At 42.4% G+C, this 18,112-nt stretch overlaps 1 protein-coding gene across 1 annotated transcript in view; it reads left to right on the plus strand.

Annotated features, from left to right (window-relative positions):
- The first annotated feature begins 424 nt into the window (after positions 1 to 424).
- LOC120958080 (zwei Ig domain protein zig-8-like) overlaps positions 425 to 18,112 on the plus strand; it is a 28,832-nt gene continuing 11,144 nt past the window's right edge. Inside the window, exons 1-4 of the mRNA XM_040380636.2 lie at positions 425 to 463; positions 8,410 to 8,490; positions 11,492 to 11,727; positions 11,833 to 11,949. Of these exons, the coding sequence (XP_040236570.1) occupies positions 8,445 to 8,490; positions 11,492 to 11,727; positions 11,833 to 11,949 (399 nt within the window). The 5' untranslated portion in view covers positions 425 to 463; positions 8,410 to 8,444. The remainder of the gene's footprint in view (positions 464 to 8,409; positions 8,491 to 11,491; positions 11,728 to 11,832; positions 11,950 to 18,112) is intronic.

The raw sequence follows: 18,112 nt of genomic DNA on the forward strand, positions 1-18,112 counted from the left end.
CAGTGAGACAGTGCACACTGACAGCTGGGCCTTTGCGGCAGTGTCAACAGTGAGTGTTTTGAGCAAAGGGGTTAGCAAGCACTGCTTGGTGTGCTTTTGCCATGGAAATTATAATCAAAGCAAATGAAACACAGTGCCATTTTGCCCCGTAAAAACATCAAGATGAGAAGGTTTTTGTGAGTGTGTGTTCAATTGGATAAATTCTTGCGAATTAATGGTTGGCTTAATATTATTCTATCAAACAAAGATATAACGTTTCAAGTCTGTGTTTCTTCCCCGTTCCGTGAAACGTAAGAAGTGTGTGTGTGTGCGTGTGTGATTCCCACGAAAACCCACAGCCCATCAAAGGTTACCGGTTCGGCTGCGGGTGATTTCCATCAGTGATGAAACGTACACAAATGCTATTCACAGTGAAACGCTTCGCCTGGATGTAATGCGATCCGGCTTCCCTTGACAGCCACAGGTACGGGCGCGTTTTGTTTCAAAAACACTTATTTAATCAACATTTATTTGACGTGCCATAGAAACAAAAACCAAAACAAAGGTGCCAAACAATATTGGTACAAGTACACGCACACTTTCCGCTTTCCTGGTTGCTGACGGTTTTTAAATTTTAATAAAAAAAAACCCCTTTATCACACCTTCACTTGCAAATGAAACGCCAACATAGGAAGGCACGCATCCAAGCGCGCTTACCACAGCAAAGCTTCCAATGAAAAGCAAATTTCTCCATTCCTTTGATTTTGTAGCAAACGCACTTTGATTCATTTCGGCAACGCATTGTTTGCACCGCTCACACAGCAAGGTAGGCACAGCGAACGGAATGGAAATCAGCTCCACAATCACAGACCGACCAAAGCGGTTGCCTGTGCCGTGACGAACGTCAAAAATCACACCGTTCTGGTTGTTGGGTGGCTGGAGAGCGTAGCCGATGGAGGGAGGGATTGTTTTGTTTGCAAACAGAATGAGTGTGGACACGCGCGAACAAATGCAAAATAAAGGCAACACTTTTTTTCCGGCGAGTTGAGATATAAAACGCGTTCGCATTGTGCTGTGTAAACGAAGCTTTTGGAGAAATTGTAAAGCCAAGCGGGCGTACAAATCCAACGGCATCGAAATCAAACGCAAGCGGCACCCCGCTTGTGGTCACGGGTGGGGTGGAGATCGAGATAGGGCCGAGATGAATGGGCATTTATATTACCCGTAACGGACTGCAAGCAAGGTTTCGGTTTGATATCAAATGTTTGCACCGGTGCGTCTCTTGTGTACCGTGAAATGGAGGTTTTTATTCATTTGTTGCCTTTGAGAATGGTTAAAGATAAAGAGAGAGAAAGAGAAAGAGAGAGATAGCGAGAGAGAGAGAGAGAGAGAGAGAGAGAGAGAGAAAGAACGAAACAATTTGTATTTACAATCCTGAACCATTCGTTTGATCAATCTTGTTTTCGGAATTGTTTTGTTTGGTGTGAAACGAGGCTCGCTTGTTATTTCACTTATCACGCAATCATTCACTCTTGCCTACATGCAAGGATGGAAAGCCTTTGATGTGCTTCTCGTGGGCTTTCCCCTTCTGAACAGTTTTTTTAACGATGGAATGAAACAGATTGAATTGTACCAAAGGCTTGTTTTTTGCTTTGGTCCGTTCCTTGCTGTAGCATGCTTGCTTTATGAGAAGCAGTTCACAACTCTAAAGGTTATGCGTATCAAAAGGCTGTAACATTTAATTTGATTTACCGTTGGAAGAAGAAATGAAACAAATGATTTACATTCTTTGCCACAATTGCAATGCTTTCCTCATGCGATCCGGCCAAAACGCCTGAATGTATGCAAAATGATTATAAAATTTCCAAAACGTGCAGCTCAAAGATCGGGAAAAGAAATGTTGTTATTGAATTCATTTTATGGAAATATTCATCATAACACGTTTGCAACGTAAGTTTCGCAGAATTGAGTTTATCGGCTCTGAATGAATTCACAGCCGTTGCACAGAGCGCGATAAAATCCGCTCCATAGATTTAAAAAAAAACAATATATAGGCTCATTGCACTGCAACATTAACAACGATAAAACAGTGGAACAAACGCTTAAACAGAGAGCGAAACAAAAAGCACGAAAGATAAAAATTATACCATTTCTTGGAAAGGATCAACACACCTGGCAAATGGGCTTTGCAGTATTTGCAAACCGAAAGGATAAAGCTGTATGCAGAATGAATCCTGTTAAAATCAATCAATGATGTTTTTTATAACTCATGTTGGCTTTTAAAATGAGCTCTTGACAAAGGGGATGAAACCACCAACTTTTGTTTTATTTCTTCAGTATCGATGATTGAATTTGATCAGAGTACAGTTTTTTGAGCTGGTGTAAAATGAAAGCGGTCGAATATAAATTAAATTCTGAGTTGATTTCAAGTTAAATATGTGATAACGTTATTCAAAACGAACGCAAAAAAGTTTTACTAAAAATACCGCAAAGGTAAAAGGTATTGCACCAAGTAATTGAAGTTACTGTGTTTGCAACAAGCTTCGTGGTCTTAAAAAGAAATGAGAACTCAGGGTCAGTCTGTGAGTGTTTGATTCACTTTTAATTAGTTAGAAAACTGCCACACTAAATCTTTTCGATACACCATCAAATTATCAAATTTCAAAATTAGTAGCACAATGTTGGCACCAACTCTATTGCTGTGAACTGTGAAGTGGTAATTCAGTTACAGGCAATTAAAATAAGTAATATTCTCAGTAACAACTTATCAAAGCCCACATCAAATAGATGAAAAGGTTAAGTCACTCGTTGTACCGAATGTAGCTATACAACCATAACGATTGTTCATGTTCCGATAGAGTCGAGCAAAAAAAAAAACAAAATTGTTTGTGAACACTATCGCGAACACGCTGCCACTGCAACGCCACTCATTGGCGCACTACACGATAATTGTGTGATAAACACATCAACAGTGGTGCTGTTTTTTTTTGTGGGTAAAAAACCCATTAAAAAATCGCGCCCCCTCCCTGTCATGGAGACTTGAAAGGGTATTAACATGTTTAGCACGGAACCGCTCCACTCGAAGCCCCTGGTCCCCTCTCTGTCCCATAACGATTATCACACACGGTGGAGCGATTCCTGGATCACGGGGCAAATGATTAATATTATTATTGCTTTTGTTGCTGGTTATCCCCCTTTTGCTGGCGACACTTATTTGTGCGCCATTTAAAACACTTCGCAGCGTGCCACGAACAATAAACACGTTTCACGTAAACAATATAAACGATTTACCTGTCCGGACCTCGTCCGGGGAGGGAACTGCTGCCCTGTGTCATACTGGCGCACACAAACAAACGCCGGCAAACACACACACACACATACACGCGCACAACACTTGTGCTTGTGGCCGTTGCAAAGTTGCACAGTTTTGATGAGGGTACTGGCTATTATTTATACGACCACTTTTGCAGCACACCGCCGCTGCTCCTGCTACTGCTTTATGTTCCCTTTCTCACCAACCCAGTGCATGGGTGGGACTGCGGGTGGAAAAGCCCGATTAAGGGTTTCAGCTCGGCGGTGGGTGGGCGCGTGCTCCTCGCAAATGCAAAACTCTTGCATCACGTACATTGGTATCATAAATTATAAAACTCATTATCGCCATGTTGTGAACAATTAATTCAATTATTTTGCCATCGACAGCTCCAAACAGTGGTGCGGGAGTTGGGAGTGGAAATGTTTTTTTCCCTGTTTTCCGAGCAAATAATGAGTCCACTATTACATGCCACTTTCAATGTTTAGGCGGTACGTGGAGGGCTTTTGTTAGTTTCGTGATGAATGTGATGGGATGTACATGAGTTTGCAGAATGCGCTCCTTGTTTGGTGTGTTGGCAGACGTTAAATGTGGGAAAATTATGTTTAAATGTTTTGGAGCTCAATGGAGCTTCGCCAGTGCATTTGTAAAACGATGTGTACAGTAGGAAATCCTTTGTCAGGAAGCGCTACAGAATTATGTATGATTAAAAAGAGCATTTTTGTTGCTCATATTGCATACTTTTAGGCGGTATCTTTTGATGTATTGAATTTAATACATATTGTGAGCATTGGTTGAATTCCAACAGGATAATTTGTGATAATTTCATGCTATGAAACAATGAGCATGCTGCAACATATTTCAAAATCCTTGGCATTCCATTTTATTGTGCATTATTCGAACAGTGTGTTTTGCTCTAAAATGAATGTAATGATTGGTATGAAAACATTTGGCATACCTCCAGGGGTTAGCCCACATGGGAAGAGAACAGTGTTAAATAAAAGTTCATGTTGTTGAATAGAAATGGTTTAGCTTACTATTTTCAATCTCAAATCGAACTACACTACACCATCGAACACAAGTTTTGCATCCAATTAAGTGCTCACCTGTTTTGGGACCATTCTCGGTGCACTTATTTATCACCATTAGCTGCACCTAATTAAGCGTTTAGCTGGGGTTTAGCTTAGTTAACCACTTTTGCTGTATCTGCTAATGAAGCTTGTTTGCAAAAAGTGCTTTCGAGAAGGGATCTAGAAAGAAAAACACTCACTACACTCAGTCACATTTACCATGCAGATCGCATGACGTTCGTTTATCTTCATTAACCTCCACGCCACGTAAATGCACTATCATACCGCACTACAGAAACACCTGAGGACGAGTAGCGATTAGCAGTAAAACCAGCATGTGCCACACCAAGCAGCAGTTGTGGAAAGTTTGTCCCAAAACGGGCACCACACACACATACTGATTGACACGTAGTCGCCCGAGATGGACGGACGAAAACAACCTAATGACTTGAGCGCCGAAAGACTTGGGCTAGATAGTTTGCTTCTACTGCAAAAACGCTTTCCATGACGATGGAAAGTAATGCTTCTGGTCTTCTGAGGTACCACACTGAGCCGCTCTACTGTCGTTTGGAAGTTGCTGGAAGGGTGGAATTGTCAGCTGTCGTCTTAATTAAGCTCCCTTGCCCGTCCGGTCGATCGATTTTCCATCTTCTAATCACCAGCCACCGTTGCAGGCTCCGCTTTCTTCAAGACACTGGGAAGAGCGAGGCCCAAGCGTACATCGTCCGTACTTAATCAGCTTTCCAGACCCACTGCTCTCAGGCCGAAACATGCATGACAATCTAATTATTTTGTAATGTTTCCTCACCAGCAACCAGAGTCCGCAATCGGTTGAGTAAGCAAGAGTGCGCCAAGATGCTGGAATTATAAACCACCAAGAAGTTGAAGTGGAGGTGTGCCGTGTTACCAACGCAGGGCAGGACGTATTACTGCGCCCCGAAGCTCCTGCACCCACTGAAACCCCAAAACCACTTGCCAACATTGAATTAATGGTCAGAGTATAAACTTGTACGGTGCAAAGGACGACACAGGCGCCGGTAGATGGGCTGTTTGCCGACCGAGAACGATACAAAGTTAGGTGCAAGTTTCTTTGGTGTAGGTTCCGTGTTCTTCGGCAGTAATTCCTGAGCGGATTGGGGTGATAATCCCCCCCAGACCTGCTATCGTGGCATCATTCGCTCTCTCTCTCTCTCTCTCTCTCTCTCTCTCTCTCTCTCTCTCTCTCTCTCTCTCTCTGTTTTCGTCCTCCGTGTGCGTTTCGACCGTTCCACCAAAGAAATATCGAGCTGTATCACTGATAGTGGGCTCTCTTCGCCTCTTTTCAATGACGCAACGCACAAAACTTGCTTGTCCGCTTTGACAACTATCTCGTAAATGCAATTTCTCCCCGTAGCTGATGATGGGCAATGCCAAACTTGGCAGCAGCAAACTACACCTGCAGTCGTTGCCAGGCGCGAAATGAGCTGCGACAAAATTGACAGCGGTGCCGATCTTTCCCAAAACTGTCAGGCCGGTACAAAACAAATTAGTTGTGCCGCGTCGATTGTAAGATTCTGCCGTTGTTGGAAGCGCCTAGCCCCATGTCCCTGTGGGATCTTTTTCGCTGTAGGGGTTGAGGGTGCTTCAAACCGGAAGCGCTTGCCCAACCGTTGGGTTGGGTTGCGAAATATACCCGTCACAGTGTGAGGCCTTTTGCTCGTTCAGGTTCTCCGCTGCCGTGGAGCGTCGAGATGACACTAATTAGCAAAGCTGTGCTCGTGGACTGCTTTCGCTCTGGCTTGAAATGTGTCGTGTCATGTGGTGTGCTGGCTGAGATCTTACGGCGCTGGGCAGAACGAGGACTTTGGCAAGAGTTTTACAGGGTGAGATGTTACTCGACGCAGAAAAGCAAATGGAAGATAGAACGGCAGAAAAGCGACGGAAACAGAATGTGTAAAACTCAACTCGACACAGATGATGAAGACTCTTCAGCTTTTGAAAAAGTTGTACAGCTTTCTCACACCACCACGAGGCTGGAAACGAGGTTTTGGGACGGAGAGAGCTCTAGAAGGTGTTTCTTCTTCTGACTCTCAGTGTGTAACTATTTCCGTTTATCTTGTTCGGGTTTCCGTGTTTTCTTAGTGAAAAATTAGCTTCTACAAGAGCTAAATCGTATACAAAAGAACGTTCATCCTGTATGTTAGTTTGCATCAGGAGGGTCCAACTCACATTATAGGACGTTGTGTACAGTCTTTTTTATTGAAAATACATTAAGTAGTAATGGAAATGACCGTATTTCAATGTGAACATATTGATTTTTTTAAATTAATTATAACATGATCGAATACCTCCAATATCAAGTGCATGCAGCAAGAGTAGTGAAAAAAATGACCCATTATTTATCTCCGGTAGTGAAAAGATTTCAAGAAAAGTTTCATTACGTAAAAGTATTGTAAAGTTTCATCCTGAGAGGGATGTAATAAAAAGAAGCTCTTCAAAACCTATCCGTACAATCACACAGATCGAAATATTGTACCAAATGTACTAATTCATTTGGCAGGTGATGCTTGAAGTTTAAATAACCGCTTCAACAGTTAAACGCTTTGCCAGTGCTGTACGCTTAGGACAGATACAGCTTTTCGTACTGGATAATCACATACAAAAAACATATTTTCAAAAAAAACAATCAACGAGAGACTACAGTCTGTGGCAATATTTATGCGAATACCGATATAAGCGGTCAAATCCAAAATAAATTGCTTTTTTGCTAATATCTTCAAACCACTTAAAAACTAAAAACATCCTAATTGAATAGTTGAATGGTTAAGTTGAGTTGAACTTATCTTTTTTTTATTAAATAGTTACGTTTGTTTTCACAACATTAGTCAATATTGAACTAGCAGCTGCATGTCGTGAACTGGTACCTGTCATGGATTGTGCGGTGTTTGGCCTCGCGATGACATTTTGTTGGAAATTTTACTTTAATCGTCGGTTCTTCGGGTTAAGCAAACCTTGATTTGTCGTTTAAATTAAAAAGCCAATGAAAATAAGATAAAATTACAATCACCATACCACAACAAGATTTTTTTGCCCAAATAAAAGTATTCCATTGCCCAAAATATCTCGAAAATATTCTTTTAAAAAAATCACTTACTTTTGGCCCTTGCCAATTTCCATTTACGACACCGACACCGACCATATGTTTGACATCCCTGTCCCCACGTGTTGTTACCGTCCGACCGTGACCGTCGTGTGCTGTCCTGATGAAAGAGCATAATCTCACCAATTCTATGTCCCCGAGGGACGGTGAGATTATTCTGAGTAGAATACCATGGCTGTTGTCACCTGAACTGCCCTTTTTTGGAGCAGTTCACGTTCGTACGTGAAAGTTCGTTCCACACAAACACACGACAGAACAAGCGTGTTTGCTATTTGTGCACGCCACCGTCCACCAAGGCACGTCTTGTGCGGCCAACAATCTTGCGCCGTGTTTGTAATTCGCATTCCAGCCAACACTTGAGGCGGCGGCGCTCTTGAGTGCCAGGATTCGGCCGGATTACCCAGTGCACCGTGTAGCGAGCAAGCCACCACTTGTCCACGCCCGAAGGTTGCAGTAAACAATTCCATTATGCAAAGCGTTAAGGTGAAACTTTTTCCACCGAGACGGCAAAGGAAAAGCAAAACACACTGTAGCGCACATCCATAGAAGAACAGCACGTGGCGAATTCCGGTGCCTCGGCGTGAAGTCAAAACCGAGATTGAATTTCTTCCTCATGTGCATAAGAAGCCGTCTGCTCATCACCCGGAATGGAACAAGTTTGGCAAATGCCGGCAAATGTAAATTAGATTGTTATGGGTGCGAAGCGCAATACTCAGTGCGTTGCGTAGGCTTCGGAGTATGTGCATTAACGAAAGCTTCTCAAATGAAGGCCACCAAGTTTGTCACTGGTGGCAGCTAAAAAAAACAACGCTCTACACCTGAGCAACGTTTTCTGCAGGTTGTACTCGGTTTGTACTCGGCAATCATTTTCATTCCGTTTTTTCAACCCTCCATTTTCCTCTCTTCCACAGAATATGAAGCCAACGGACCGCAACTAGCAGCAACTATGAGACAGCTAGCGGTAGTGATGATAATTTTAAATATAAATTACGGTAAGTACCGCTATCCACAGCAGCTTGTTATTGCTGGCAGCATCCGGGGCGGGGTTTTTTCTTCCTCTCCTCCCCATTTTAGGCTCAACAAAACGGAGAGGCGCATGGTTTGCCGTTGTTGCGGTAGGACTTTATTTTTTCCTTTTTTTTTGGTTTCTTTTTGCATCTTCACTTTTACCTCTCGAACTCATCTCGTTTGGGGGAATAGTTCTCCATCACCACGACTACACTAGATAAGTTCCCGGTCGGCGTTTCGTGGGGCCTTTTCCCTGCCAAGCTAGCTGCAGCAGACCGTTTCCGTGGAAAGCACACCACCAGCGGCAATGCTTGCTTGTGGTTTTGCAATTTTCACTAATAACACCGGCAGCAGTAGACACTACCTTCGTACCTTTGTGCAGCAGCTACACTATGTCGCCATGTTTTTCCTAAACCCTCCATTTTGTGCCTCCCTCTTTTTCCTTGCCGCTTGCCCGCGTACACTCCACGCCTCTTCGGATTCACGATACTTTATAGTTGGCGAACGGCTTTCGGCATGGTAGGACCGTTTTTCCCGGGAAATGAATTTAATTTGGTACAAGCGGCATGCACAAGAGTGAGCAGCAGTGAGGGGAAAAGCACCGTAGGCTGCTAGTGGAAACAGCACCAGCAACAAGCCGTCAGCCCGCCCCGGTCTGTATGCATACGTTGCGCACCGTGAAAATAAACCTTCCGGTGTGTATGGTTTGCGGAGCGTTGCTTTGCGTTGCCATGACGGGCCTCGAACCCGGTTTCCCGGTTGAAGGCTGGGCGCTTGTTCGTGTAGTATTTAATTCCCATAAATTAAATACTTCAGTTCTCGTGATGGGACCGAAGAGGGGAAGCACTCGATGTAGCGTAGCGTGCGCTACCTGCTATCTTTTTACCATGCATGTGCGTTCGAAGCGCTGTTATAGTAAAAGCTCATAATAGCGAGAGTTTCGATTTTAACAAGGTAAACTGTTATGCCATTGTAGGGGAGTGTGTGAAAACACTGCTTCAAAGTCATTCAAGCATCCGTGTTGAGGGTGGCGTATTTAGGATGCGTGCTTGAGAATTGTGAGCGAACGTGAACGGCTGAGGATGCGTTTTGTGTGTTGCATGTTGTAATTGTAATTAGAAGATGAAAAGGGGAATGTTTTGGGAAGGGTTTTTGATTTCTATGAGCTCTAAATTCGGAGAAATGATTCGATATGAGCCATTGCATGAAACACATTAAAAACCGTTCTTGGTATTGGTACTGCACAAAGCTATCAGTTACAATGAGTGCCCCATTGTTTTGAGCTTTTAACTACTTGGAAATTAACAGTCAATTAGATCGTGTTCAAAAAGTGCCTTACTTACAGTGAAGTACACTAATGTGGAAGTCCGTTATTGATTTTAAAATATAGTGACGGTATTGCTTAATCATTGAGGATTGCTGGACAGTTTTTTAAGCCTCGAATCGGAATGTTGGCTTCACAGATCGATTTATATTGTGCTATGCTTTGTTAATTGGATTTTTTTTTATTTGGTGGCTAAATTGAGGTCATTGAATAGATTAGGAATGGAGACTGTTCGGCTTTCAGTGAGTCTCATGAACTTCACGCCTTTTTTCGTTTATGTATGGTTTTACAAGAAACTTTAAGATATTTGCATTTGCAGAAGCATAATTAAAGCGTGTTCTCACCAATATATCAAGAACGTTTTGCTATCAGTTGTCCAACTATCAAGGAAGTCCCATAGTCAGGCAACAGGAGAAAATATGACATGTTCTATTTTTAGTAGCCACCACTGTAAGTATTAGACAGCCTATTTCCAGTGGCAATTCAACAAAGGAGCTACCTACGAAAACCAATCTACACTTCCCAGGAATTTACTCAGAAAGCAAAGGGTTTAGCTTTATTTGTTTGATACTACTGCTTCGAATGCAAACTACATCGTATCATCTCATGAGAATGGATTACGAATCACAGGAATTGTCCGTTTTTACCGAACGAATGAAATAGATTACCATGGAAATGAAACGAACCTTCGTAGCTACGATACCGGTTAGCTCGATCGAATATATTATTGTGTAGTCTGTTCGGAATCGTTTTAGCTACTTCGTTGCCTTCTCAAAAGTCAGGACCAACCATTCCACAAAAATTAGAGAAATGAAAACCAACATGCTCAGGCAATACATTTTTGGTAGTGACATCCATAACAAACTTGCTTCGGTAAAAGAAAACTGGCACACTGACGCAACGCATTGATAGAATTATTCCAAATCTTGTGAAATCGTTTAACTTGATTGTAAGTTTGCAGTACATTGTTATTAAGTACATTTTATTGATGATGTGAATTTTTTAGGTTAAAACAAATAAACTAACGTTTATTTGGACACAGTCGTGATGTTTAATAAATTTCTTAAATTTCACACATTTTGGATCCGATTTCTTACAAAAAAAAATACAAGTGACTATCAAGTTTTACCAAGGAAAGGGGAAAAATGGTTTATTGCTGAATGAAAAATCACAAACGTCAATTCAAGTTTTGACTTCAACCTGCATACAATGAAATACAGAATATTTTTATCAATTTCTGACGAATGATTCACGCAGAAATAAGATATTTTGACAGCCATTACTGCAGAATAAAAGCTTCATCTGTCATTACCATTTCAATTATTATGATGCCTGGCACGGCTTTAGAAAGTAATTTGAAAAACAAATCATTTCGTTTTGATAACGATAGAGTAAATTACACGACAGAATTGCGTTCAATCTGCAATGTACACATAATTTGTAATAAAAGAATAAACTGTCATAGTGACATAAATCTAATGACAAGGTTTTATGCTTTAAAACTAATGAAAAGCTTCGAAATAATAATAAAAAAATTACAATAATCACAAGATGCATTCACTGGAGCTTTAACACCAATTCGCGTCCATCGTTTCAATGACTGAATTTACTTCTCATTAATCATTATTCACTTCGCACTACCGCTACCCCATCTTTTCCAGGTCGCCTTCACTGCTCTTACACCATGGACATCGACGAGCCGCACACGTACACCCCACCGAAGCACTACTACCAGACGTCCTCCTTCGACGACAACGAAATCAACGACGACGGTACGGCGAAGAGTCCGCTCGATCGCGGCCCTTACTTTGACATTTCGGCCTCCCGGAACGTAACCGCGCTGGTGGGCAACACGGCCTATCTCAACTGTCGCGTCCGGAACCTGGGCAATCGGACGGTAAGCAGCTCCCCCGGCCGAGGTCACGAGGGGATTGGGATGATTTAATTAAAAATATCCGTTTTCATCTGTCTCCAATCCATCCCCTCCCTCTCCACACCATAGGTTTCGTGGATCCGGCATCGGGATTTGCATCTGCTGACGGTCGGCAAGGCGACGTACACCTCGGACCAGCGCTACCAGAGCGTGCACAATCCCCAGCTGGACGACTGGTCGCTGAAGGTAAGTGGGCGTGCGGTCGCCTCCTTCGGAAAGCTAGAATTTTAATTCCAGCGACACTTCGAGCCCCATTCACTGTCGGCGGCGAATCCAACCCGGTTGTGCGGTGTGGGGATAAAGAGGTCATTTTTCTGTCACGTAACCAGCTTTTACAGCTGTCTGCTTTTTGGGATGCAAACACACAAAAACACAACCTTCGCCATCTTTTCGGTCATGAACCTGACCGGTAATTATGCCGGTAAGATCCCAAAATGTTGGGACCCAAATATGCGACGGTGTAATGAAAGTGATAAAAATAAATTGAATTTAAGCTGGCATAACATTGCCCACCCACTCAGAACGATGCTGACACGCACGCACAACCACACACGCAGCCCAAACTTGGATAGGCTGCGCTAAATAATCCAGCCCCAAATAAGCGTCATTCAAACCTTCTGCCCTTCAAACCAGGAGGTTTGTTCAAACCAAAGGTTCTCAAGGTTGGAAAGGGGTAACGATTTCGCTCGTTTGTAAGTGGTGAAATAAATTCCAGTCCCTTCCCACCCCGTGCCGCAGTATGATCCACCTGCCACAGATGGCACTTTTCGGGCGAGATTAGTTTCTTATCGGGCGCGCGCCTTAATTGCGATTGTTTTGGAACATTAATTATGACACACCGTATCGTGACGGGTTGATCTAGCTGCTGCCGTGGATGATCGCCGTAAATGCGCCTTAAATCTAGATCCGCTTAAAGTGTCGCAAAGTCCCAACCAAGTGGCTACGGTCTCTAGGCCACATAAATATGGCCAAGGGCACGGCCAAGGCTTTTGCGTTCGTGGCGGTGGCACGGTGGCGGTGAACGTGATTTCTCTGCCAGTTGGCCAATTTTGCTAATCTTCGGAAGCGGCACTGTGGAAGTAAACAATCGCTCTCACACAGCGCCACAAGCCACAATTCTCGGAAAACTCGAGTAGTACAGCAGCTTCAGCCACAGCTTGAATTGGGAGTACGGGCAGGACTTACTGCTTGCTTCTAGCGGCACCAAAACAGCGCGTACTTCATTCGGATCCGTTTAAGATGTTTATCGGTTAATTTATCGACCTTATATTTGGAAAAGCTTCCTCCGGCTCTTGCTCCTCGCCCAGCTGAAGGCGGGTTGCTGATCAATTTTGAGTGGTATTATTCCTCTTTTTTCCAACATGGCAATGCGGAGGAAAGGCTGAGGAATAAAAAGGAATGTGATAAATATATTGAGTCACGCGCTTAAGTCAGACGCTGGCATAGAAAATGGAGCCAAGGCGAAAAAATATTGTGTCACCATCGACCACGACCGGCACGAACCGAGCCGGCAAAGCGTCTGAGTTTCGGCACAAGGCATAATTTGTAGAAAAAGGCCGTGTCTAAATTGAACTTTCTCTCTGTTCTTCCATCCCACATTTTCCCCTCTTTACTTCACTTACCCCCCCCCCCCTCCCCCATGCTTTGTGGTAATGCTTCGGTAAAAGCTTTTTGCTGCTTCGCTTTCGCTCCACTCGAACAAAAAAATCTGCCCGCGCTTGATGATTAGCGGAAATGGACTGGAAATGATAGAACGTGCCCCCTCCCGATTGGCCTCCGGAAGCGAAGGGCTTTTGTTTTGCCAGATCGTACAGTTTCGTGCAATTCGTTCAAAATTCATTCCGACCGTCCGAAAAGAGATGGAAGCCCGAACGTGCCTGATGCGATACGGAAGGGGTTAAAGGGTTAAGTAGGGCAAAAAGAAAAGAATCACAAACCCGCCAGTCACACAGTCCGACTGAAGCAATGTTTCGAATGGAGAGAAAAAAGAAGAAGATAGAACGAATGCATTGCAGAGCATTTCGGGGCAGGGGCAATAATATTAATCACTAGCTCGTGTGACTAATGGGTTGCGTTTATCCAGAGTTTAATTACTATCATCCGTTTGCTATTCGCTTGCAGTGCGGAGTGGCAGCAAAGAAAGGGACGTTCCTACACTTTCACCACACAGCTGCTTCTGCGGAAGGATTCGTTTCGGAAAGCAGTGCGGATAAAACGAAGTAGGAAACGCAAAGACAACCCAGCAACACACTTCGGAATGCGAAGTGGTCGCCCGGTGGTACAATAAAACTATTATAAACAGGAAAGCATTACACTGGCGACCTCCGGTCGGGTTTGGTCGATGATAAATGTTGCCCTCGAACACGCTGGATGCCCAACAGTTCATCCAATCAATCCATCTTGTTGGCTAATAGGGGGTGAGGGGGTTGGGGGATGGAGTGAGTGTATGGGATTTTAAAACAAACCGTTTAGGGATAGAGGATGGATTGTACTACTTAGAACGACTATAAAGGATTTTGGCTTTATTGCAAACAACAACGAGTTGACCAATAAACATGGATGGGTTAGGAGCACAACTATAATTAATGAACATACGAATAGATTTATTTTAAATGCAACACTTAAGTGTGAATCAGGAAATAATAAATGCTCTATAATTCCATGGTGAATCAACGAAAATAAATCGATTATTTAACTCCCCAAATGCGATAGACAAGGGATACTCCGGTTCGAAGGACCAAATTTTGAGTATGAAGCTTTTAATCATGTATTGGAATATCTCAATGGTTTGTGATGAACTGTTTCAACTGTATAATGGGATATTAGAAGCATACTGTTTACACGTTCACAATGATTTAAATTGTCTTTATTTGATCCCAAATGACATTTGCTCGAAATTGTTTTCCCATTTCTGCTCGATTAGTACTCGATACGCTTGAAATTGTGACTTTGTGTGTGATCAAGTGTGTTGAAAGCACCAAGATTTGGTGTGTTCGTAAATTAGACGTTCCTCTATCGATAGACGATGCTGTCGAGCTCACTTTTCGTTCATAGCTATGTATTTCTGATGAAAAACAAAAGATTCTTTTGTGTGACGTTATTTTATATAAAAAAAATATTTTTTTAAAGAATACAATGGGAACATGGCCAACTATAACGATAGGAAACATCATTTCCGAGTGAATCTAGAAGAAAGTAACGAAAAAGAAGCATCACAGTTGATTTTAAAAGACTTTTTCAGAATTCTGAAGTTTAAGGCTCCAGTTTAAGGAAATTTTCTCGAATGCCCGATTATTCGTGCTCGAAAATGTCAATTGAATAAGGCTCCAGTTTAAGAGAATTTGCACGAATTCCCGATTATTCATGCTCGAAAGTGTCAATTGGGATGGTTTTCAATATCAGAAACTTTAATTTGATTTTGTTTCATAACTTTCTGTGCAAATAAAATGCTCAACATGCTGTAAATGTGTGTTTTTATTCAACAATTTTCGCTTACGTATTTACGTATAACTGTTTTCTATGAGCTAATCTGTCTTGCTTTATGTATCCTCTTTGTTTGTTTGTATCGGTCTATTATTCTTGTTTTTGTTCAATCGATTGATGTTTAATTTTTATAATTTTTTGCTCTGTTCTCAGTTATTTTTTTCTTACCGCCTTGTTTTATTTATGTGTGTGTCTTTCTTTGTTTATTAAATCCAGTTATTGTTGAGATTAACGTCAAATTAGGACTAATTTTGAGTTTGTGTTGCTCTAAAATGTTATCTGTTGACTTTTTAACAACAGCTTGATTAAACAATGTTCAAAATTTAGCAAATGATAAAATATATTGGGCTAACAACGGTGAAACCTAAATTCAATCGAAACTTAGTTCTGAAAATGTATTTAAAGATTTTTAAATGATTGTTTAAAACGTTAAAATTGAATCAATCCACTGTTAGAATTTTGAATTTAATATATAATATTCGACAAACCCCTTTTATTAGTCTATATTTGTAGACTTTCCTGTTTCTGCTTGACTTTGCGGCATGTAAAGCCAACTTCAATAAATACATAAGAAATACAAAAATACAAAAAGCAAAATTGTAAAAACAATTGCTGTAAACTTGAAAAAAAAAAATGTTACAAACTTTTATTAAACTGTATAGTAAAAAGTTGCAAAATTTTCCGTTCGCTGTGATCTTTTCGTAAACAGTTTGCAATTTCTCTCTATCATTTTAAATTATTCGATCGCAATTGTTCCACTACAACATTGAAAATCCTGGAAATGATTGCAATGCATACGATTGTTTTCAAATGTTGATACCCTTTGTCAATTTCCGAGAAAAAAGTTAATTACATCTTCCATATAGCGACTATCAAAAAGACCCATGAAGTCTTGATTCCATGAATCGTTCAGATTTCCATGCAATTTTATTCCATTGATTTGCATTAGAGTCATTGCAAGGAATGAAAGAATCGTACCGAGTTCCCTCCTCTGCTGAAAATGCTATTATCAGTCCGCAAAATATCCGCTTTCCATTTATCCAAACTGACAGCCACTCAGACAAACGCTGGCATTTCTGTCGCACTCCCCAGTTGATGTATTCCAGATGGTCGTATATTTTCTTTCGTTTTAAAATGACAAACACTTCCTCGAAATCGTCACACAAAACCGTACGATGGTTCTTTTCGCTAATCTATGCTTAATTATTTGCTTCCCTACATTCCCACTCGTGCCTTGTACCTTGCAAGCCGCTGATACGATGTTCCGAGTGTCAGTTTTTAAAACACGCTCATTTTTATCCCTGTTGCCACCGGTTTTGTGTGAACTGAATGTGATGATTTTCTTACTTTATCACCATTTGCCGACTGTTTTCTGTGAAGATATCGTTGTGTGTGTTCTTTACTCCAACTGATATTTGTAGAGTTGACAGTTTTTGTTGAATTATTTCCACCCTCTTCGGACACGTTCCGGTTTTGCGTCGCTCCCTCTAAATGTCGCCTGCTACTAAAGCGTAAAAGCGTATCCGCAAACAGAGTGGAATTGAATGTCAAACAAAAACGCACCACCCCATTCAAACACACACACACATACCAATACGCTCCGAGAAAGAGAGACAGAGAAAGGAATGCATAAAAGCGAGAGATTGGGGCGCACGCACAAAACGGTGTAAAAGTTGTAGATTTCTTCGTTTACTGCACTGCATCAGCACATCCGGGCCCAGCTTCACGTCTTTTGGCCGATGGTGATAAGCAACGGTCGGAACCGTTTTCATCCTCCCTTTCTTGGCCCCTGCGCTCCACCAGTACGCTTTAAATGGAGCAGAAAAGGAGCCAGCATCTTATCGAGGGATACAGATCAGACTAATTGCCCTTTGCCCGTGCCCGCTTTTCTGTTATCGTCGCTACCCTCTACAGAGCACGAATGCAGACCGGCCAATCGACATGGCGCATACCGAAACCGCTTCCGGAGGTCAAGTAATTAGCACTGTAACGATGTGCGCTCCCTTTCCTTTCGGTGCAAACAGGACGTTTCTTTAGTTTTGCACAGCAGCAGATACAAAACTAAGCTGAAGATGAAGACAGGAATTTCTACGAACGTTTGCTAGACGGCAATATTGTCACTTGACTTGTCGGGTCATCCCTTTTTCCATGCAAGTTACAAGATGGTCACAGTCTTTGCGCTGCTTTGCCGTATTTTTTTTTTTTTGAAGGAACGAAAGGGTTTACGTAAGAGTTGCTTTGGAAAGCTTTCGATTGCGGGGACACGAGCCCCAGCAAACCGATACAGCCAATCGATATCACTGTATGCCCACGGGGCATCTTCCCGCAAACACGAACCCCGGTCCCAAATTGTACAGTTTGATGCTGGGCAATTGCTGTTATGATGACTTCAATCAAGCCAGCACACGACCGATACAATCTTGTCAGCGGTTGAGAGGTCGCAAAACCTTATCCGGTAGCCCGGACATCGATAGCACCGGATGCCGTTCCTTTGCTAGCATTCCGCACCTGATACCGCCATTTTAATCCAAACGCACACACACACACACAGAAACATCTTACTTTCTACACCGTTCGATTCGATTTGTTCAGAAACGGGCCCCCAGGGAGGGAGAAAGGTGAAAGCATCCGATAGTATCTCGTTCGGGTTCGATCTCGATAGTAGCCGTCCACACACCCAATAATCTCACAATGTCGTCCTTGGTTCGAGGAATTAGACCAAAGAAGGACACGCTGGAATGTCTTCCGGAATGTACGTGAGGAAGTGTGTGTGTGTGTGTCTTAAATGAAAGAAGCAGCAGCAGCAAAAAAAACGAAGAGCTGATGCTGATCTCGACAACTCTATTATCACCTTGCCGGATGTCTT

This window comes from Anopheles coluzzii, chromosome 3 (genome assembly GCF_943734685.1).
Source record: "Anopheles coluzzii chromosome 3, AcolN3, whole genome shotgun sequence".
Lineage (NCBI taxonomy): Eukaryota > Metazoa > Arthropoda > Insecta > Diptera > Culicidae > Anopheles > Anopheles coluzzii.